Source organism: Entelurus aequoreus, linkage group LG13 (assembly GCF_033978785.1).
Source record: "Entelurus aequoreus isolate RoL-2023_Sb linkage group LG13, RoL_Eaeq_v1.1, whole genome shotgun sequence".
Classification (NCBI taxonomy): domain Eukaryota; kingdom Metazoa; phylum Chordata; class Actinopteri; order Syngnathiformes; family Syngnathidae; genus Entelurus; species Entelurus aequoreus.
Genome location: NC_084743.1, coordinates 53714459 through 53738734, shown reverse-complemented (window position 1 = coordinate 53738734; position 24276 = coordinate 53714459). Strand labels below are relative to the sequence as shown.

At 37.2% G+C, this 24276-nt stretch overlaps 2 protein-coding genes across 2 annotated transcripts in view; both read left to right on the top strand.

Annotated features, from left to right (window-relative positions):
• The first annotated feature begins 731 nt into the window (after positions 1–731).
• Positions 732–2610, top strand: apoa1b (apolipoprotein A-Ib). The gene is made up of 4 exons (XM_062068020.1): positions 732–832; positions 1245–1296; positions 1382–1526; positions 1650–2610. Exons 2-4 carry the CDS (start codon positions 1254–1256, stop codon positions 2251–2253), a joined length of 792 nt encoding a protein of 263 aa, XP_061924004.1. The 5' UTR covers positions 732–832; positions 1245–1253; the 3' UTR covers positions 2254–2610.
• A 4448-nt stretch (positions 2611–7058) lies between these two features.
• LOC133663032 (T-box transcription factor TBX1) overlaps positions 7059–24276 on the top strand; it is a 20244-nt gene continuing 3026 nt past the window's right edge. Inside the window, exons 1-8 of the mRNA XM_062067212.1 lie at positions 7059–7139; positions 7703–7712; positions 13877–13967; positions 14041–14142; positions 18185–18356; positions 18434–18589; positions 18657–18724; positions 18844–18947. Coding sequence (XP_061923196.1) covers positions 7059–7139; positions 7703–7712; positions 13877–13967; positions 14041–14142; positions 18185–18356; positions 18434–18589; positions 18657–18724; positions 18844–18947 — 784 coding nt within the window. The remainder of the gene's footprint in view (positions 7140–7702; positions 7713–13876; positions 13968–14040; positions 14143–18184; positions 18357–18433; positions 18590–18656; positions 18725–18843; positions 18948–24276) is intronic.

Genomic DNA, 24276 nt, shown 5'->3' with positions numbered 1-24276 from the left:
AGTGAACTTTTTGATACACCTTTGCTAGTCCTGTATTCCAGTGCTTATCTGGAATTATAAATATATTTACTTTATATACGGGGTGATTGAAAAGCAACTACTTTTTTAAAATTTTTATAATTTATTTACAAAAAATGTATGTGTGAGGGAAGCGTTTTTATTTATTTATTTATTTTTCTATATTATTTGACATTTTTATTTTTATTTTTTATTTTTTTAATTATTTTTCACATGGGTGGCTGGCGTGGAATAAAAAGATGTTCGGCATGCATGGTTTGTCCAGTAGAGCCTCCAAACGTATAAATAATGAATCAATCTAAAGGATGAAAAAGTAAAGAAAATACAATAAATACTGTGAATAATTTGTAAAATATGTTTAAAAATAAAACAAATTTATAAGAATTTTTGACAATAATAGTACAAATCATACAACAAAAGGGAGTTACTTTTCAATCGCCCTGCATGTCTAAAAAAATGAACTGTTTTGAACTCCCCTTACATGCAGTCTACAGTAGTGTTCATGTCCGTCTGTTACAAAAGAAAAAAAACCCTCTCATCAATATCGCCAATGAAATTACCAGATTAGACCTCGGTTCGACAAATTCCATCCCTTTTCTCAACCGCGTACTGAGTGTTCTCCCTGCAGGTGACCATTGAACTCTCAACTTAGTCCCCTGCTGAGAGAGATGTCTGGGGGTGAGGTCCACTTCCACGGAGACACACAGCTCGCACACCTTCCCCCCTCCTCCACGTGAGGACTCATCCCTTATCCGAGCGCTATATAAGGTGGCCTTCTCCTCGAGTTGTTCAGTCTCCTCACCAACTTGACCAGGTAAGGCAAGCTGCAGCTGCAACTGGGATTTGGGTGACCAAAGAACTTTTTGATCTGTCGGACAGGCTGTAGACTTGTAGTCGTGTTGAGTTCGTCTCAGGAGTTTAATGCCTTAATGTTTTATTGTTGCTTTTTAGTAAATGTGCCTCCGAGTTGAAATATCTGCGTCTCCAGAGGGTTTTACGAGCTAATTCTATGATTACATCTAACTAAAATACCCGGATTTGGATTAGCAAGCAGTCCAAATCTGCCAGAGCTGTCTCTTTAAATTTATCAACCCACATTACATGTTCTTTTAATAAGAACTCAATGCTTGTTGTGTTAAACATTTTTTAACCTGGGTATATATTGTGTGTACTAGACAAATAGGTTGTGTTTATGGTCCACTAAAGCATTTTTTTGTTTACTTTAGACCTCCATCATGAAGTTTGTTGTTCTCGCACTCGCCCTCCTGCTGGCCATTGGTAAGTATTGCACTCAAGACAATTTAAATAAGTGGAAATTTCTCCTCCGATCTTTTCGAGACTCTTCATCCATGTTTCCCCACAGGCTCCCAGGCTGCTTCACTGCAGGCTGATGCCCCCTCCCAGCTGGCTCATGTCCGGGCTGCAGCTGATGTCTACCTGACTCAGATTAAGGAAAGTGCAAAAAAAGCCCTGGACAATCTTGACGAAACCGAGTACAAAGACTTGAAGTAAGGCAATTTCAATAGACATTGTATCGCGTCTCTTGCTAAAGATACCTGTGCTATTGTTCTTTTGCGGGTTTACTTTGGTTAAAAAGAGGTGTTCTTCCCCTCATCTCTGTTCTTACCCAGAGTCCAGCTTGTCCAGCGCCTGGACGACTTCCACATTCAGCTCAAGGCACTGCAGGATTCCGTTTCTCCCGTGACTGACAGCGTTGTCGGTACCATCGCCGACGCCGTTCAGCCAATCCGTGATAGTATCGCCAACGATATTAAGGAGTTGAAGGAAAAAATGGCTCCCCAACAAGCTGAACTGAAGAAGGTCGTTGACAAACACATCGAAGAGTACCGTGCTCTTCTGCAGCCCGTGATCACCGAATACCAGGCGAAACACAATGCTGAGATGGACGCTCTGAAAGCCAAGTTGGAGCCCATCATAGCCCAACTTCAAGAGAAGGTGTCCGTCAACGTTGAGGAGACCAAGGCCAAACTCCTGCCCATGGTCGAGGCTGTACGTGAAAAGGTTTATGCACAGCTGGAGACGTTGAAGGCTATGGTTGAGCCCTACGTCAACGAATACAAAGAACAGATGAAGCAGGCCTACGGCAACGCACAGTCCATCAGCGCTGACGACCTCACTGCTCTGAGAGAGAAGATTGCACCTTTGGCTGCGGATGTCAAGGAAAAACTCTCCGCCATCTTCGAAGCTGTCTACGCGACCGTCAGCAAGAGCTAAATCCTGGTCAGCCACACAGTCTAACGCACCAATCCTGTACCTGTCAGTTCTCGACCATTCCCTATCATCCCCTATCATCCTCCTACACACAGCAGATGCCTAATTGATGCACTTCCTCGCAACAAAATGGCTGGACTCATGCTCCTTAACTCGCTTGTTTGGGCACCTTTTGTTTTTCAAGCATGACAGTCATAACTACTTACACTCTCAACACATGCATGCTTTCATTGTCAGAGACTGACCTTTTTTGTGCATTCATATTAATGGATTATCAGAAGTGGCTCTGTGTGATGATGCTTGTCTCATAGAAACTCAGCTTTGGCAAAATACAGCTGAATAAACATGTTTATGAAACCAGTTTTCTCCCTGTCAATCATGTTTTATATTGCATGACACATTTATGTATATCATTAATCATGTACATTTGGTCTGGGGGCCAGAGTTTCATAAAGGTATAGGCGGGACTTCTCCCTTCATTCACTATTGTGTATGTAAAGTCAATGCAATGCTCTGCTACACCTTTTACTAGGGCTGTCTATCTGTTACTGATATCACATATCATTCCGATATCAGCAGAAAAATCGGATTGTTTCGGCTTGCATCACTTGTGCAAAGCTGGACATTCAGTTAACAGACAAATGTCCTCTAAAAAGCACACAAAAGGGTATTTTCTTGTATTTTAGTAAAGTAATTTACAAAAGGTCAACATGGTAGGCTATAGGCTACTGGGAGCTAGCACCTATACAACAGCTATGCATACAATAGCACACATGTTAAACTTATGTAATCAGTGTCCTTATTTGAACAATATTGGAGTCTAAAATATTTGTCAGTACAAACAAGTATCATTTAATTATGGTGGCATATTACTTACAGATACAAAGTCTCCAAGGAAGAAGCGATTTAGAAAGAATCCAGTAACAAATGTGTCCGCATCAGTACTGTGTCATGAGCTTAACTTAAATTATTGTAGCCACTAGGTGTCACTAAAAAACAATTGCCACTACACTTTAACTTAAAGACAGCATAAGTTTGGTGTTTTTCGTACCTAACATTGTTTTCTGTTTGAGTAATTTCACTTGATCAAGCCTTTTCTTTTTTTTTCTTTTTTTCATTTAATTTTTATTGACATCCAGCATAAGACATTCCTATCCATTACATCATATTTGCATACATCATACATCTATTGTCTGCCCTAAATGTCAAAATAGTTTTTTGTTTATATCCCAACGATGCCACCTATCCTCCCCCAAAAAAGAAAAAAAACAGCAAAGAAACAAAACAAAGTAATAATAATTGCAGATACACCAATAAAAAAAATTAAAAACATTTATAATGATAATAATAATCACAAATAAAATAAAATAATATAAACAGATAGTAAATAATAATTTAAAATATATATATATATATATATATATATATATATATATATATACATATACATATATATATATATATACACTGCCGTTCAAAAGATTGGGGTCACCCAAACAATTTTGTGGAATAGCCTTCATTTCTAAGAACAAGAATAGACTGTCGAGTTTCAGATTTAAGTTCTCTTTTTCTGGCCATTCTGAGCGTTTAATTGACCCCACAAATGTGATGCTCCAGAAACTCAATCTGCTCAAAAAAAGGTCAGTTTTGTAGCTTCTGTAACGAGCTAAACTGTTTTCAGATGTGTGAACATGATTGCACAAGGGTTTTCTAATCATCAATTAGCCTTCTGAGCCAATGAGCAAACACATTGTACCATTAGAACACTGGAGTGATAGTTTCTGGAAATGGGCCTCTACACACCTATGTAAATATTGCACCAAAAACCAGACATTTGCAGCTAGAATAGTCATTTACCACATTAGCAATGTATAGAGTGTATTTCTTTAAAGTTAAGACTAGTTTAAAGTTATCTTCATTGAAAAGTACAGTGCTTTTCCTTCAAAAATAAGGACATTTCAATGTGACCCCAAACTTTTGAACGGTAGTGTATATATATATATATATATATATATATATATATATATATATATATATATATATACGGTAGTGTGTATATATATATATATATATATATATATATATATATATATATATATATATATATATATATATATACGGTAGTGTGTATATATATATATATATATATATATATATATATATATATATATATATATATATATATATATATATATATATATATATATATATATATATATATATATATATATATATATATATATATATATATATATACTCTACCGTTCAAAAGTTTGGGGTCGCATTGAAATGTCTTTGTTTTTTAAGGAAAAGCAATATCTACATAGGTGTATAGAGGCCCTTTTCCACCAACTATCACTCCAGTGTTCTAATGGTACAATGTGTTTGCTCATTGGCTCAGAAGGCTAATTGATGATTAGAAAACCCTTGTGCAATCATGTTCACACACCTGAAAACAGTTTAGCTCGTTAGAGAAGCTAAAAAACTGACCTTCCTTTGAGCAGATTGAGTTTCTGTAGCATCACATTTGTGGGGTCAATTAAACGCTCAAAATGGCCAGAAAAAGAGAACTCTCATTTGAAACTCGACAGTCTATTCTTGTTTTTAGAAATGAAGGCTATTCCACAACATTTTTTGGGTGACCCCAAACTTTTGAACGGTTGTGTATATATATATATATATATATATATATATATATATATATATATATATATATATATATATATATATATATATATATATATATATATATATATATATATATATATATATATATATATATATATATATATATATATATATATATATATATATATATATATATATAGGCAAAGCCTTTTAATAAGCCTTTTCTAACATTCCACATTACAAAATAATAAAAGTATGTATTATGCATGCTGATATTGCACCGGATCAATATCGCAATCGGCCAATACTAAGGGCTTATAAGTTATCTTTAGGTATCTACTTTTTTAGCTCAGCATCTAGCCAATATAGTAATAAGTAGGGGTGTCCCGATCCGATATCAGCAAAAAAACAAGTATCAGATGATATAGGCTTGATTATAATAGCTCTGATACAAGCAGTCCTGAAGCGTGTTTTCTTGTGCAAAGTTGGACAGCCAGTTAAAAGCTAAATGTCCTCGAATAAACACACAAGATTGGTCGTTTCTCTTATTTTAGTCAAGTCATTTAAAAAAAGTAAACATGCTAGGCTATAGACTACTTGGAGCTAGCAGCTGCACAACAGCTAAGCACACAATAGCACACAAGCGAGACATTGTCCTTAAATGAGCAACTTTGTAGTCTACATCCATCCATCCATCCATTTTCTACCGCTTGTCCCTCTCGGGGTCTCAGGGGGTGCTGGAGCCTATCCCAGCTGCACTCGGGCGGAAGGCGGTGTACACCCTGGACAAGTCACTACCTCATCGCAGGGCCAACACAGATAGACAGACAACATTCACACGCTATAATCCATATATTACTTACAGATATAAAGTCCCTATGGCAGAAGCATATTCAAAAGTATCCAGTAACAAACGTGTCCGCATCATTCAACTAACTTAACGAGCAATTGTGGCCAGTGGGTGTCACCAATGAAACAATTACCATTCCACTTTAACTTAAAAACAGCATAAGACCATTCCAGACAAATTATAATAAATGATTGGGGTTTTTTGTATACCTACTATTTTTCTTGGTTTTAGTAATCTCACTTGATCAAACCTTTTCTAACATTCAACACTACAAAATAATAAAAGTATGTATGCTAATATTCGTGCTGATATCGTATGCCAGTGTTTTTCAACCACTGTGAGATATTGTCTGGTGTGCCGTGGGAAATTATGCAACTTCACCTAATTGGTCCAAAAAATATTTTTTGCAAATCAATAATTATAATAATGTTCCGTTGTCTAATGCCTGTGCTGTCTAGAGCTTGGCAGGGTAACCATGTAATACTCCATATCAGTAGGTGGCAGCAGGTGGTTAATTGCTTTGTAGAAGTTGGAACGCATCGAGGATGGTTTGTCGTGATCCCAATATGCAGGAAACAGCGTGCAGGTAAAAAGGTATGTAACGCTTAAACCAAAAATGAACAAAAGGCAAGTCCCGCTAGGAAAAGGCACTGAAGCATAGGGATGGCTATGCAAAACAAAAGTAAAACTGAACTGGCTACAAAGTGAACAAAAACAGAATGCTGGACGACAGCAAAAACTTACAGCGTGTGGAGCGGAGACAGCGTCCACAAAGTACATCCGTACATGACATGACAATCAACAATGTCCCAACAAAGAAGGATAGCGTTCACACAACTTAAATAGTCTTGATTGCGAAAACAAAGCAGGTGAGGGCAATAACACTCCAAAGAAGGCGTGAAGCTGCTACAGGAGAACACCAACAAAACAGGAAAAGTCACCAAAATAACAGCGCAAGACAGGAACTAAAGCACTACACATAGGAAACAACAACAAACTCAAAATACGGCACGACAACCTGGTGGAGTTTCATTTTTTTAACCTTTTTTGCTGGTGGTGTGCCTCCGTATGTTTTTTATGAAAAAAGGTTGAAAAACACTGTCGTATGCAATCAGTATCTGAATCGGCCAAAATTCAAGGCTTTAAAATTGGTATTGTATTGGAAGTGAAAACATTTTACCTCAGCAAATAGCTAATATATTGATAAGCAAAGTTAATACACAGGCCTATTGCAAAACATTCTATATCCTATATGTGACACAAGGACACTGGTCAAAGATCCTCCATATGACAAGAGTGCTCTGGTGTTTTTCAGGGATTTGATGCAAAAATGTCAGTCACTGCTAAGTTTGAACTGAACTCACAGGCCGCACTGATTCATGGGCCGGATTTGACCGCCAGTCGAGTTACAGTAATGTTTTGATCAAATGAATAACAATAAGGCATCTTTGTTCTACACAGGCAGCCTACAGAGAGGCCATCATTGATCATTGAGAGTTGGCGTTTAATAACAAGTGATATATCTTCCAGTGATTCTGAAAGCTGTGATTAATGAGCTGATGAATCCATGATGTGAATTGGCTTATTGACAGTCTTAACATATGCTCTTTATTAGGGTAAGCCCCCTCTCACTCCCCTAGGCTGGAAACCTTCAACACCACCAAATCATACACATTTGTATGCACACATGCACACACACTTACACAAATGAGCTACTTTATTGTAGAAAATATCTATATTATACAAGGTTTTAGGTAAGAGCTGTAGACATGTGAATATCTGGTAGAATAGTGTTTTACAGATAAGAAGATTCTACCAACTAAGAGATGATTGTTGTATCTATTTTGCCTTGTTGGTCACTTCCCAGTTGCACTAGTTTTAGTTAAATATTTTTACGTGCACTTCGCTGTTGTCACTGCATCCTGGGGTCCAGGGGCCGTACTTATCAAGCTTCTTAGAATTACTCCTAAGAAGTCTGCTAAGAGTTGACTTAAGAGTAAATAAATTCTTCGCTTAAAGCTGCACTTAAAAGTTAGTTATCAAGCGTCTTACTCACACTTTCAGCGAAGTGTAGGACTGAATCTTAAGTGTCACACTCAGAGCTGAATTACGACATTACTATGTGCCGTAAACGGAATTTTAGGTGACGTAATTTCTGTGTCCATAGAAATGACCAATCACGGAAGGGAATCCGTTGTCTAAGAATAAAGAAATATCTTGGAAATATTTAAGTGGACAATGGGAGTGTATATTTTGACAATAAACTACAAAATAATACAAAACAAACTAGTCCCCGCCGGCACTCACGCTACCGCTCCCTCTCTTCTATCGCCCACACACTCACTGACGTCACTCACCTCACGGCCACACACTTACGCTACTGTCATAACATTTTCTTTCCAATTCATTAATTAGGCAACTAATTTGAAACTGGTGTGGGTGGCTCTATATATACTAGCCCACTGCAGACACATGCAGAAATCAACAAGGAATCGAAAAGTATTAAATCTGTGACAAAAATAATATCCGCTCTGTCTAAACGATACCGTTTGATCAGCTGCTCGTCATCAAAAAAAACCAAAACATTGTTCCGTTCCCTGAACGTTCGCGCACGTCTCTCTCGCCTCAGTGCCATCCCCTGCTGGCAACTCCTAACCACTTAAGACACCTCTGAAGGTCTCTTAAATATCGTGGAGAGTAGGAGTGATTCTTAGACTTAAGAACGTTGATAAAAAGCTTTTATTCTTAAGTTTGAGAGTAGGACTAAATTTCGCAAATTCTCAGGACTTAAGTGTAAAATGGCACTCTAAGAAGCTTGATAAGTACGGCCCCATAGCAACAACACCCGACACAACCATGACAAGTTCCAAGCTCTGCTACAACGAAACATTTATTTTTTATATAGCGCATTTCTCTAAAGACTCAAAGCCCTTTACATTGTGAAACCCATTATCCACAGCTTTAAGCTATATTCAAACCAGTGTGGGTGGCACTGGGAGCAGGTGGGTAAAGTGACTTGCCCAAGGACACAATGGCAGTGACGAGGATGGAAGAAGCGGGGATCGAACCTGGAACCTCCAGGTTGCTGGCACGTCTGCTGTACCAACCAAGCAACGCCAACATAAGGTTTGTTAATTTCTAGTGTTTAACACGTTGACCAATTGAAGAGAAAATAGACTTAATTAAATAAAGAGGAATTTTACAGAAGAGAAACATTGTATAATGTATAATTAAATGCAGAAAGTAGAATTAAGTAGGAAATAAATTCTTCTTCCATGTAAATATACACATATGCCTCGTGATCCCTCTGGGGCCCCATTTTGTGTGAAGAAACACATGTAAAATGTCAATTAATGAATGACAGGGCGCTTAATATGAAATGTTACTTTTACTTTTACTTTATTCCCACCCACTTCCTGCTCCATCCCTGATAGGACTTATAATGGCAAATGTCCCCACTTAATGTCAGTTTTAATTTACGTTTTAATAAAGTTGCATATTTAATTTTGCACACAAAAAAATTTTTTTTTATCAAACTTATTTCCAATGAGGTTTTTTCAGTACAAACAGACATCACGTTAAATTCAAGTTTGATTAAAGAAGGTATAAAAACTCTTTCACATAAATAAAAAACATTTGTAATGTTGGGGGGAGTGGTCTTTTAAATGAAATTCTAGTTATTTGAGGCCTGTGTTAGTCATCAACTAGCTTGACACAAACTTTTACGTATGGCGGGGGAAGGAGATGTCACAACAGCAAGAATCAGTTCAATATGTTTATTGAACCTGATGATGAAGTGTTGGGGTGTGTATGCTACTCTAAATGAATGGTGCAAGACGATGTGTAGAATTAATAATGTAAATGTTACCAGAGTTTGTTGAATGTGCGTGTTGGATGAATCCTTCACCAGACCAAAGGGGCAAGGCGAGAAGGAAGTCTGTGGGCAAGAAAGCGGTCGGGGGCTTGTGAGAAGCAACGAGGTCCGTGTCCAAGCAGGGGTCGAGGATCAAGGGAGGCAGTCCGGAATCCAGAAGGAAGTCGAGGCACACCGCTCGATCACGAAGGGCATAAGACATGGAAACGGGGAAGTCACAAAGAGAGAGCAAGTACGCAGGAGGGAAGCCAAAGACGGGATGCTTACTACGAGGAGTGAACTACGTTTCGGCACTGGATCTTCGGGTCCGCTGGTCTTTATGATGTCCGTCTTCATTAGTCCCAGGTGCGCTGATTACTGATTGCCTGCAGCTTTGCCGGCGCGTGGCCGCAATGCGGCCAGAGCGAGCAGGGGTGTGTCCCGGCGCGCTGCCAGCGGAGGTGCCAGCCGAGCTTGCAGCAGAAGGCATAAGGGATTGCAATTGCGCCGTGACACAAACAGTTAAATAAATGTGATCACGTTCCGAAAGTATTTTAAATTCAGAGGGTGGGGGGGTGAAAAGCCTTAATGCAGCCATGCAGTATCGTTCAAAGCCTGCTTCGAAAAGCTGTGCTCTCCAAAATGTGTTCCTATAGTCATTAATTCTTCTTCATTTTGATTTAAAAAAAAAATTTCTGCACAAATAGTTTTATTCATTTTTGTTTTGTAGGTTTAAATGTTTTATATGTTGTGTTCTTGAGTTAATGTTGCTGATCAATATGAATTCATTATGAGTTTGAGTTTTTGAGTTTGAGTTTTGAGTTTATTTCGAACATGCAAGCATACAACATGATACATCACAATTTCCAATTTCTCTTTTCAACATGTTCGAAAAGGAGTAGGAAGAAGCAGAGCTTATTTAATCCTACCCCTTTTCTTTACATAACAGTTGCAAAACTTTTTGTTCACTTCCTGTTCACAATTTATTCACAATAAACTCCATAAGTAATCACAATAAAAATAAACAAATAAATAATAGTAAGAATTCGATAATAATAATTGGTGAAGTAAGTCATATTTCATATGATGAGATAAGTAAGATTACTTTAAGAATGAATGAATGGATGGATGAAATAAATTGAGAATGTTTGTCATGGTTCTTCTTCTTTGTACTTTGTAAACACTTTAAGTTGGAAGAGTTTCTTGAAGTGGATCATATTAGTACATTGTTTGATTGCTTTGCTTAATCCATTCCATAATTTAATTCCACATACTGATATACTGAAGGTCTTAAGTGTTGTACGTGTAAACACACGTTTTAAATTACGTTTTTCTCTAAGATTATATTTCTCCTCTTTTTTTGAGAAGAATTGTTGTATATTCTTGGGTAGCAGGTTATAGTTTGCTTTGTGCATAATTTTAGCTGTTTGCAAATTCACTATGTCGTGGAATTTCAGTATTTTTGATTCAATAAATAAAGGGTTTGTATGTTCTCTATATCCAACATTATGTATTATTCTAATTGATCTTTTTTGTAACACCGTTAATGAATGAAGTGTACTTTTGTAATTATTTCCCCATATTTCTACACAGTAGCTCAGATATGGTAACACTAGCGAGCAGTAGAGAATATGAAGGGATTTTTGGTCTAGAACATGTTTTGCTTTATTCATTATTGACATGTTTCTTGCAACTTTATGTTGTATATTTTTTACGTGAGATTTCCAGTTCAATTTATCATCAATCATTATACCTAGAAATTTGGTTTCATTTACTCTTTCAATTTCTATTCCGTCTATTTGTATTTGTGTTTGACTTTCTCTTCTACTGTTACCAAATATCATTATTTTAGTTTTACTAAGATTCAACGATAGTCTGTTTTTGTCAAACCATCTTTTTAATTTGTTAATTTCTTCTGTTATTATTTGTATTATCTCCTGTGTGTTGTCTCCTGAACAAAACGCTGTTGTATCATCCGCAAATAATACTAACTTTAAATCTTTTGTAACTTTACTTTTATGTCATTTATATAGAGATTGAATAATTTAGGTCCTAGTATTGATCCCTGAGGTACACCACAGGATATATTTAGCGTTGTAGACGTGTGTTCGCCTAGCTTCACGTATTGTTTCCTGTTCGTTAGATAACTTCTTATCCAGTTTAAGACTAACCCTCTGATGCCATATCGTTCTAGTTTTTTGATTAAAATATTGTGATTAATTGTGTCAAATGCTTTAGTTAGATCCATAAAAACCGCTGCCGCACATTTTTTACTATCTATTGCATTGGTAATTTCTTCTGTAATTTCAATTAAAGCCATTGAAGTTGAAACATTAGCTCTGTATCCATATTGGTTCTCTTCGAGTATTCTATTTTTATTTATGACACTTTCTAATCTGTTATTGAACAGTTTTTCAATGATTTTAGAAAATTGTGGAAGTAGAGAAACAGGTCTATAATTTGTAAATTGATGTTTGTCTCCAGTCTTATAAATTGGTGCAACTTTAGCTATTTTCATTTTGTTTGGAAATGTACCTGTTTGAAATGATAGGTTACTAATATACATTAATGGTCCTGAGATCTCTTCAATAACCTTTTTTATCGTTTCCATATCAATTCTGTTACAATCAGTTGAAGTCTTAGATTTACATTTTTTCACGATTTTAACTATTTCCTTATTATTTATTGCGTTTATTTTATTTTATTTTTCATTATCAAATGGTTCAAGTGGGTCAAACAATGTTTCTAGTTTAAATAAGGTGTACATTTTTTTTCTTTTATTTCCTGCAAATTGATGCACTGTAAATCTTTTCTGTCACAGACTAAAAAACATTTTAACAGCGTTATTCTTTGTTGTAAGTTGATCTATATTTATTTATTTGTTCTTGTTTGTTTTCTTTAATGTTAATAAGAATACAATATTACGCAGAGGTGCACCTATAACAATATCATATACAAGTGATTCTCAAACTACCATCTAGTGGTACACCAAAGAATCATCTAATTAAATATTCAAACACAGTGTTACTCTTCAAACTGTGTGTAATTTTACAGTGGCTAAAAATATTATATATACTTGTTGAATAAAACATTTGCCTTATCCCCACATCTGTGGTCCCCTCCAAGGTTTCTCATTGTATCCCATTGGGTTGAGTTTTTTCTTGCCCTGACGTGGGATCTGAGCCGAGGATGTCGTTGTGGCTTGTGCAGCCCTTTGAGACACTTGTGATTAAGGGCTATATTAATAAACTTTGATTGATTGATTGATTGATTGATTGATTGATTGATTGATTGATTGATTGATTGATTGATTGATTGATTGATTGATTGAACAAGAAATTAAATGAAATATTTTTTTAAAAACTAAAAAGGTTTTATTATTTTTTATACCATATGATATAGTGTGAGAATCGAATTGAATCGAGAATCGATTCTGAATCGTATCGTCACCCCAAGAATCAAAATTGAATCGTGAGTTGTTGTTAGATTCACATCCTCGATGTTAAGCATGACCTTTTCTTCCCCTGAAACTAGCTCAAATAAGTACATTTGCACATGATGAATATAAAAATGTAAAAAAAAATAATACATTAAAAAAAGCCAACCGCCACTTTAAATATGCCGTTTTATTCCGTTTTAAAGAATGCACATAACCATAATTAGTGCGGTGTTGAAACATAACATTGAAAGAATTCCCAAGAAGACTGGTAGAAGCAATTTGTTGTTATTTCCATCTTTCCACACTCAGATTGGAAGCTAATAATGTGGTACTCGCCAGTAAAGACAGGGCAACATTTAGGCTTCGGGCTAAATGAAACAGGAGTTAACAAGAAGTAGAACGTGTGTGCCTGGCAGACTAACACTGAAAGGTCTTGGGGCCACATGCGTGCGCGCAGCTGTGACTGCGACATTATGTTTATTGTAATGGATGAGGAAGGTTTTGTGGTCCCCAGTGAGAAGTGCAAGATGTATAAAACCAGCTCGCCCTTCTGATGCTGTCGACACTATGCATCGTGCCCCCGGACTTGGAGGGTACCTGTTCTGATCAAACAGTACTGCTTTGCAAAGTCTATAATGTAAGGAAAGACGCTGTTATTAGAAGAAAAAAATACTTGACCCTTCACAGAAAATGGCATCTCAGACACTGAATGGTAAGTATTTTGCAATTTAAAAAAATTAGTTTTTTCACCCCATGCGTTTTCTCTCTGTAGGTTCGCCGCTGCCTCCGAGCTGCAAATTGTCTCCGGTGTGTTGCACACATGGAGCGTCTCTGTCGATCATTAAGGTCCCCCAAGTCAGTGGGGTCAGAGTTCAGCTGGAGATGCACGCACTTTGGCTGCAGTTCGACCAGCTCGGCACGGAGATGATAGTCACCAAAGCCGGACGGTACGTACAATATTTCCTCGTCGCTTCTTTTTTGGGGGGGTTTGTTTGAAATCTTTCATTCCCCTCACGCTAGGAGGATGTTCCCAGCGTTCCAGGTGAAACTATCAGGGATGGATCCTGCTGCGGAGTATGTTCTGGTCATGGACTTTATCCCTGTAGATGACAAAAGATACAGGTAAGACTAAGACGAAGTGAGTCGTGAATATAATTTACGGTGACGGAGAACATAAAAGAAACATGGGCCGATTCCATTTGCAAGAAATCAAATGTATACATTAAAAGTGTCCCAATTCGATATTGATATCGGTCCAATATCAGCAAAATACTAGTAACAGATTACATCGGCTTGCGTCTAAAACCTCTGACCGATACAAAACAAGCTGTCCTGCAGTGCGTTTACTTGTACAAAGCAGGACAGCTAGTTAACATCTAAATGTCCTCCAATAAGCACACAAGGTTGGTCTTTTCTTGTGTTTTAGTCAAGTCATTTACAAAAGATAAACATGGTAGGCTATAGGCTGCTTGGAGCTAGCAGCTACACGACAGCTAAGCACACAATAGCACACAGACATACGCAATCAGTGTCTTTCATTGAAAAATAATGCAGCCTAAAATACAATATTTGTTAAAATAAACAAATATCGAATAAATATAGTTGCATATTTCTTGCGCATACAAAGTCTCCAAGGTAGAAGCATGTTAGAAAGTATCCAGTAACAAACGTGTCTGCGTCGAGAATATTACTACATCATGAGCTCAACGTAACAAATTATTGTGGCCACTAAGTGTAGCTAAAAACAAATTATCACCCCACTTCAACTTTAAGACAGCATAAGTCGATTCCAGAAACTTAAATGGGAAGTGCACTTTTTTTGGAATTTTGCCCATCGTTCACAATCATAATGACAGACAAGAAGACAAAATTTCAGTGCATTCAGTCGATAGCAACTGCAGTTTGGTTTGTCTTGTAAGATGTTTAGCCTCTCATCCGAGTAGGCTTCATCAGTTAGTGCTCATAGATTTAGATTGGTCTGATCTAGTCCAGCGGCTGGTGCCAAAACCCCAAATATTTATACACCAAAAAACCAGGAGGGTGTGCCTGGGCAAGGATGGTTTTGCCCTATCATAGTGAGAAAAACAACTGTTTTGATGCAAACGAGCAATCCTAACTGTCAAAGCCAACGACAGTCGTTGAAGTGTAATTTCCCCTCGTTTGCATTGAGGTATTGTGTGGCAGAACTATCGCTGTGGATGGACTACTACCAGTCCAAAATACCCCACGTTAACATTCCATTCAGTTGTGGACAAATGGCATAAGTGGCATTCTGGTCACATTCTGAGACCAGAGTGTTTCTAACTCCTGTTATTTGTTAGAGGCTAAATTGCAGAGTATTTTAGGAATGGTTGAAAGGACAGTGTTGTATGTGGAGGACAGGTGGTGTCGCAAACCACCTCCTCTGTTCAGAGATGGTTTCTCAACCTTGACGTACAGTAAATGGCTTCCCTCACTCCTCTTTCGTACCATCCGTTCTCCCTGTCCAGAATCTGTACATTTTTGTTCTCAAAGGAGTGCTGTTTCTCCCTGAGGTGCAGGTAGACATCTGAGTCTTGGCCTGAAGAGTTTGCCCGCTTATGCTGTGTCATGTGTCGACTTAGTAGTTGGGTTTTTTTAATGATAAATGCACTGATTCATATATTGGGGAAAAGAACTCACTACGATAGGGCAAAACCATCCTTGCCCAGGCACGCCCTCCTGGTTTAGGAGTATAAATATTTGGGGTTTTGGCACCAGCTGCTGGACTAGATCTGACCAATCTAAGTCTATGAGCATGAATTGATGAAGCCTACTCGTCTTCTAAGACAAACCAAACAGTCCAGTTGCGACCGATTGAATGCCCTGAGATGTCAATGACCTGGATGAATGAGAACATTCATAGACAAGAAGACAAACGTTGGGTTGTTTTTTTTTTGCATCCTAACATGTAAAAATCGACTCATCCTTGCAGTTATTGGGAGCAATCAATTCTACTTCTAAATCATTTTAAAAATGCATTCAAAAACCGTCAACAATACTTGAGTTACGTTCTGTAACCTGTACAATAACCAAGCTGTAGTGACATTGTTAATGTAAGAGCGAACACAGAGGAAGTCATTGGCATGCTTTGGTATTAGCCGTAAAAGCTAGCTACGAAAAGAGATAAGCACAAAACGCATTTGAATTTGTACTGCACAACACAATGCGATAAGACACCAATCTGAAAAAAATGAACAATCATATTACCGTACCTGTAAAATATTAGCCCACATTTCATGTTTTGTTTGTACACAGCGAGACAGACTTGTATGCTGTCTGTCATGATACACGCATGACGTGCTGCATGTATCATGATCAATATAAAGTGTGACTCACTCGATGGACAGTTGTCTGTTTGGTCCGGCTGGCCGGGGACGTTTTTTCCGTTTTTTTGGCCAAGCACTCCATTTATGTCGAAATAGCTTGGCTCCAAATTCCACAATAATGGAGGTTTTTGAAGTTGTTTTAGAGGGCTTTAAAGGCTACAACTGTGACTCCCATTAGCTGCATCTTCCAAACATTTTTTTTATCATCTTTAAAATCCCCCCCAAAAAAGACATGTGTGTTCTTGTCTCTCATAACGTTTGTGAACGACACAAAAAAAGTGCAGGTCCCCTTTAATAATGGATATATGTTAATGTTTTTCAGACCTATCATTGGTCTCTGTTAGAGTAATTTCACTTGATAAAGCTTTCTCTAACATTTAACACTAAAAAAAAAATAAAAGTCTGTATGATATCATATTGGATAAATATCCATACAAGCCAATACTCTACGACTCCGATATCGGTATATCAGATTTGAAAAAGACTGCTAGTCTGAATACACAATAACTTTAACTGTACAACTATATTTGTTATTAAGTTAAGTGTCCTGTACATTGATCTGATTGCAGATTTATAAATACAATTTCATAGATTTATTGTATTTGTTGCCTGATCTCGTTTTCAAAAAATAGACTTTACCATAAAATATTGTCATTTAAATCCTTAAGAAACTTTATATTTTTACGCATATTTCTGTTACTCCTTATGCTTTTCAGTTAAACATTTTTTTAAAAGTTCACATTTTAGTTCCTGGGTTTTCACTCAGTCCTGTTACCCTAACACACTACCTCGTCTGAATAATTTGGAATAGTTCATGAGTCACATGGTCCACAGGAAGTTGCACCATCTGGATCTTGTGTAGACCATAGGAAGGCCAAAAGTAAGTGCACTCATTTATTTTTCTGTGTGTTCAATAATATATCATTTTAAATGTCATTGATTTTGATTTTGATCACAGCAATATCAAAAGAAACAATTTTGAACAAAATATAATTAAATACATTTTATATTTTATAAAAATAAAATTAATCTGAGAAAAAATTACGTTTAATTATGTGCTCACTTAGTGGCTCACTGCCACTGTAGAAATAGCCTGCATGTCTTCTAGCACATACGATGCAATGGCTCTATCAATGATGTCCTGGCTAGCAGTGTCTCCGTTAAAATCCAGCCACTGTTGGAGGTGGAGGTGAAGTGGGTCTCTCTTTACTAGGTTTGTCGTAGCATGTTGCTTTTGTAGCTGTTTCAGCAGATTTAAATTGCTGTTTTGGGCAGTAGACGGGATCTTTGATCCAAGACACAACTTACGTTTAACTGAAATGTTATTTTCTTTGTGCTCGACAAAAAAAAAAGAAGTGAGAATATCTCCATGTTAAGAAACTTGACTGCGGCTCCGTTGTTAGTAAACACAGACACGCCCCCCCTCCCCTCCCCTCCCCTTCCCACACCCACACCCAGACACACACACAGAGCGCGCCTCTTCCTTGTGACACAAGAGATTCAGAAGGACGACACCGCAGCGCTCCAATAAAACACACTCAGATTTTCTGTTTCTAGCCAATACTACATAAAAAATAACGTAAAATAACGCAGTAACGCATCATGTAGTAACGGTAACTGAGTTACTGAATATAAAAAATAACGCGTTAGACTACTAGTTACCGCCGAAACTAACGGCGTTACAGTAACGCGTTACAAAGTAACGCGTTAGTCCCAACACTGGTCAATACACATTAAGTAAATCAATATCTGTATTTTTAATTTTAGTGTTGTAAAAAGACAGGAATTTATGTTTATTTTACGAGTGTGTGTGTCAGATATGCATTCCACAGCTCATCCTGGTTGGTGGGAGGTCGAGCAGACGTTGCAGCTCCGAGCCGTATGCACTTCCACCCGGACTCACCGGCTCGTGGGGCCCAGTGGATGAAGCAGACTGTGTCCTTTGACATGCTCAAACTCACGAACAACCTGCTGGATGACAACGGACATGTTAGTTCTAGTCTTTGTGTGTGTAATGTCGACAAAATATATGTTAAATCGCCACATGTTCTTCCCTTCTCTGCCAGATGATATTGAATTCCATGCATCGATACCAGCCACGCTTGCATGTAGTGTATGCAGATCCAGCCCGCGACAGTCATCTAAATGCCAATAGAAACTTTTGCTCCTTCTTCTTTCCCGAGACACGATTCATGGCAGTCACTGCCTATCAAAACCACAGGGTAAGGAATGAAAATGTAAAAAAATATATACATTAAGATTTTTCTCAATTTGACCTCTTTTTCTCAGATCACACAACTGAAGATTGCCAGCAACCCCTTCGCCAAAGGCTTCAGAACAACAGAGACGCAGGATTGGTTAGTGGTAATGAGTAGTATTCCAGATTAGTCCTGAATGGGGGTGTTATAGTACTGATACACATGCATGTAATGTACTGTATGTCTGACATATTTTTATGATTTGTGTGGACACTTAGGGGGGACAAATCCAGGCCTCTTGTAGAGTGGTGTTCACCAGAAGACAGAGCTGACGACACTGTCGGAAAACGAATAGCTGACCAGGGCTTAAAAGAGTCCCACGGTAAGTGCTCTGTGTTTTTATTAGGGGTGTCCCCATACAACCTTCTCACTTCTTATATGCCACGACACGATATCAGCACAACTCATACATACTTTTAATGTGAAATGTTAAAAAAAAGCAAGTGAAATTACTCAAACAAAGAACAATGGCGGGTATGAAGAGCACTAACCTATTTACTATATTATTAACCATCTGGTATGGACATATTCTGTCTTTAAGTTGAAGTGGTAATTGCTTTTTGGGGACGCCAAGTACTCATTCGGTTAAGCTCATGACGCAGTCAATTGAATGATGCGGACACGTTTGTTACTGGATATTTTTTAAACACGCTTTGGAGACTTTGAATCTGTAAGTAATATGCAACCATATTATTTGATACTTGCATATTTTGACAAATGTCCTGTTATAGACTGTAATATTGTTCAATTAAGGATACTTTTTATGTATGTCTAGTAGGGCTGTGAATCTTTGGGTGTCCCACGATTCGATTCAATATCGATTCTTGGGGTCACGATTCGATTCAAAATCGATTATTTTTTTTCAATTCAACAAGATTCTCGATTCGAAAACAATTTTTTCCCCGATTCAAAACGATTCTCTATTCATTCAATACATAGGATTTCAGCAGGATCTACCCCAGTCTGCTGACATGCAAGCAGAGTAGTAGATTTTTGTAAAAAGCTTTTATAATTGTAAAGGACAATGTTTTATCAACTGATTGCAATAATGTACATTTGTTTTAACTATTAAATGAACCAAAAATATGACTTATTTTATCTTTGTGAACATATTGGACACAGTGTGTTGTCAAGCTTATGAGATGCGATGCAAGTGTAAGCCACTGTGACACTATTGTTCATTTTTTTTTTTTTTTTTTTTTATAAATGTCTAATGATAATGTCAATGAGGGATTTTTAATCACTGCTATGTTGAAATTGTAACTAATATTGATACTGTTGTTGATAATATTCATTTTTGTTTCACTACTTTTGGTTTGTTCTGTGTCGTGTTTGTGTCTCCTCTCAATTGCTCTGTTTATTGCAGTTCTGAGTGTTGTTGGGTCGGGTTTGGTTTTGGAATTGGATTGCATTGTTATGGTATTGCTGTGTATTGTTTTGTTGGATTGATTAATTTAAAAAAAAAATTTAAAAAAAGTTTTTTAAATAAATAAATAAAAAATCGATTTTTAAAAAAATGAGAATCGATTCTGAATCGCACAACTTGAGAATCGCGATTCAAATTTGAATCGATTTTTTCCCACACCCCTAATGTCTAGCTATTTTGTCCTTAGCTGTTGTGTATCTGCTAGCACCTAATAGCCCATAGTCTAACTCATTTACCTTTTGTCAATGACTACTAAAAAACAAGAAAAGACCAACCTTGTGTGAATATTGGAGGCGCTGCAGCACTGCTTAAATCGGAGCGCTTATATCGGAGGTTTTAGATGCAAGCTGATACAACTCGATAATTATTTTATTATTATTCAGGGGTTTTTGCTGATGTATCGAAATATCAGATTGGATATGAAAATTCCATGCTTTTAAGTCGACGTAGACACACATGATCAACAGCTTTTCATCAAATTCTTTATAATGACAAATGTTGTCTTTTAGACTGCAATATTGTTCAGTTAAGGACACATAGTTAGTACGTATTTCTAGCTTGTGTGCTATTGTGTACTTAGCTGTTGTGTAGCTGCTAACTCCTATTAGCCTATAGCCTACCATGTTTTATACTTTGCGGTGTGTACTGTGCAATGTGTGCATGCCATTCAATACAAGTTCCACTGGAAAATGCTGAAAATTAAAAATGATAGAATACAATATAGCCAGACTCCCACAGGTGCCAGACATGACATAATTTACAGCATTAAAGAGCAAACAATTTTTATTGCCAAGTGTTTTTTCTGGACATCCCCCTTATGTGTCTAAAGACGGATGTTTCTCAGGTATAGTACCCCTTGTAGCTTTGCTAGCGTCTGTTATTTTCTGTCAACTTGCAGCATTTCTTTTGTGTTTTAGGGGTTTTTGCATGATTCTTTTGCATTTGTTTAATTCTGCAGATTGAAAAATTTTTAATTTACAAAATCTTAATTTGCATTGTTTTATGGTACTCTTGTGTCTCGGTTTTTGTTAGTGATTCTTTCCAAAAGGTCAGACAAAAACCAAAACCGAAAAATGTTTTCCTATTGATTGATTGATTGATTGAAACTTGTATTAGTAGATTGCACAGTGCAGTACATATTCCGCACAATTGACCACTAAATGGTAACACCTGAATAAGTTTTTCAACTTGTTTAAGTCGGGGTCCACCTAAATTGATTCATGATACAGATATATACTATCATCATAATACAGTCATCACACAAAATAAACATCAGAGTATATACATTGAATTATTTACATTATTTACAATCCGGGGTGTGGAGGGGGGGGGGGGTTAGGTTTGGTTGATATCAACACTTCAGTCATCAACAATTGCATCATCAGAGAAATGGACATTGGAGCAGTGTAGGACTGACTTGGTAGGATATGTACAGCAAGTAGTGGACATAGAGATAGAGATCAGAGAGCACACGAATAAGAATAAGTATCTACATTTGATTACTGTATTTACATTTGATTATTTACAATCCGGGCAGGTTGGATGTGAAAGGAAGTTTGTTAGTTTACGGTTGAAGTTGCCTGGAGGTGTTCTTTTAGTGCGGTTTTGAAGGAGGATAGAGATGCCCTTTCTTTTACACCTGTTGAGAGTGTTGATGTGGCATAGAAGGAGAATGAGTTTAGACCTTTGTTAGATCGGAATCTGGGTTTAACGTGGAGCTCCCCCTGGTGTTGTGGTTATGGCGGTCATTTACGTTAAGGAAGTAGTTTGACATGTACTTCGGTATCAGGGAGGTGTAGCGGATTTTATAGACTAGTCTCAGTGCAAGTTGTTTTACTCTGTCCTCCACCCTGAGCCAGCCCACTTTGGAGAAGTGGGTAGGAGTGAGGTGTGATCTGGGGTGGAGGTCTAGAAGTAATCTGACTAGCTTGTTCTGGGATGTTTGGAGTCTAGATTTGAGGGTTTTGGATGTATGTTGTATGTTGTTGAGATGTAACTGACATCACATCCGGCTCACGTCCCGCCCAGTTAATACGCCTAGTGGTCAAGCTAGCTCTGTTTTATGTTTCTCGTGCGCACGAGAAACATATCTAAAAAAATATTTTCCCCATGTCCTTTTCGGGGCGCCGTACTGTTTCAATGGGTACTAAGCTCCATTTAGCCTTTCTCGAAGAAAAATTGTCCTATGCTTGTGTTATTTTGGCAGTACGAATTGTTCAAATCGCGAAAAGGATAAACAATTCTTCAGAGTTCCAGGAGAGGTATTCAAGAATAACGGAAGAGTGCGAGATATTTTGAAAAAAGACGACAAAAGTAGCATGCATCCTAGTCCAAGGGAGCCAAGTCCAAGAATGCACAAGTTTGCAGTGACCACTCCATTAAAGGTGTGTGTGATACAATTTTAACATGTATTTCCCATTTAAGTATTATCTTGATATTATTTGCTACAAATGTTTCAAAATGCACCAACTCGGCGAGTCTAAATAAGATTGATTGATTGATTGATTGATTGATTGATTGATTGATTGAAACTTTTATTAGTAGATTGCACAGTAGAGTACATATTCCGTATAAATCGGGGTCCACGTTAATCAATTCATGGTAAAAGAGAAAGCAAATGTGAACAAAAACTATAAGTTAAGCTTTTACCAAAGGCAACGATTATAAATGAAGCTTTCAGCACATACACAATGTTGACATCTATAGTTGTATTTTGATAAAACCGAGGAAAAACACGCTATAGCAACAAACATCAGTAAACGCAAAGTGAAATCATGAAATGCAACTTGATTTTACCTGGGAGAGTCTTGATACCAATTTCCGTGACACAGCCACACACAAATAAGTTGTAGACCTCTATACTTTTCCAAGTTTTTATCTGTTTTGTCGTGTAGGATGATGTCTGGAGCACGATAGTTCGATATGTCTGAGAACGCGACCAACGTAGAATCCTTGATATCACTCGACAAATCTTTTTTTGATCAAGCATAGGGATTTATTCCATTGCATAGTTTGATTATTTTGCTCGTATCTGCTTTTTGCAGGAAGACTTAAGCCTCTTTTGAACTCAAATGGTTCGCATGCTGCGAAAACAACACTGGTTTTCACTTCCGGGAAGAAGTCACGTGTCGCAATACAAACAAATAGAAATAATGGAAATCCAAAAAACTGTAAAAAACTGAGCTACCACTGCAAAAACCTTTATTGTTGTGATTTCATACTATGTTTTTTTTAAACAAATACCCAAAACAGAGATTTCCTGAATTTCCAGGACAAGAGGCCTTGCATCTCGTGGAGCAGAGGGAACAATTTTGCACCTACACGAACGCAGTGGTAGTCGACGTGGGAAGAAACAATGGAAACAGTATTTTAGTCCCAGCTTCCCTCCTCAGCACTTTACCTTCTTACTGGGAATGTACAGGGTCCACTTATGAGAGTAACAACCTGTTGTAGAGAAAGACAAGGTCTGTGATTGGACATATTTCTACATCTTTGTGTTGCACTATAACACCGTATATATCAGACATATAAAGACATCAAAAGATCTGACCATTACAATTGTACACAATAGTTACCCTGAACAAAACTAATGTGTTTAAAGTCTTGCCCTACTGAAAATGTATGCCACTCAATGGAATCCAGTCCTAATAAAAAGCACACTCTAGTCTAAATCATGTTCCCAGTTTTTGTCTTTTCTCTTATTTTAACTACTAAAAATTATACTGTTTAGTTAATTTGTCTTTAGGCATGTGTGAATCAAGGAGTAAATGTGATACTGCACATTTTGGTATTGATACAATACCAAGTAAATGCATGACCAGAATATATAAAATATTTTAGGGAGAAAAGTAGAAACAATGTAATAATACATCAATACACCTTAAAAGTGTTTTCAGATAAGAGTTTTATTTTTGGTTAATTGTTATGCTTTAAGTTGCAAGCAAAAATTTGAGTTACAATTATCTCCACCTTTAGTTAGTGTAGCAAATGTCACATTGAACCTAGTAAGATCTTTAAAAAACCAGTGGTCTTACTCACTGGCATTAGCTTATGGCTAGTGCTGATGGAAATGGAGGATATTCATTGAATTAAAAACGAAATCATCAAAAACATGACCGAGTGTGTAATCAACTTGCTGAACCAGTATAAGCGTATCACTGCTAGTCTGCACCATACAGGAGCACAATGGGTAAATATAGTTCCAGCCAAGGACGTTAAAAAACGA

What these genes read in the sequence shown, in the direction of transcription:
- apoa1b (XM_062068020.1), top strand. Translation starts at nt 1,254, where the DNA reads ATGAAGTTTGTTGTTCTCGCACTCGCCCTCCTGCTGGCCATTG. An exon ending in CGCCCTCCTGCTGGCCATTG is followed by an intron (nt 1,297 to 1,381) that starts GTAAGTATTGCA and finishes GTTTCCCCACAG; the next exon opens with GCTCCCAGGCTGCTTCACTG. An exon ending in ACCGAGTACAAAGACTTGAA is followed by an intron (nt 1,527 to 1,649) that starts GTAAGGCAATTT and finishes GTTCTTACCCAG; the next exon opens with AGTCCAGCTTGTCCAGCGCC.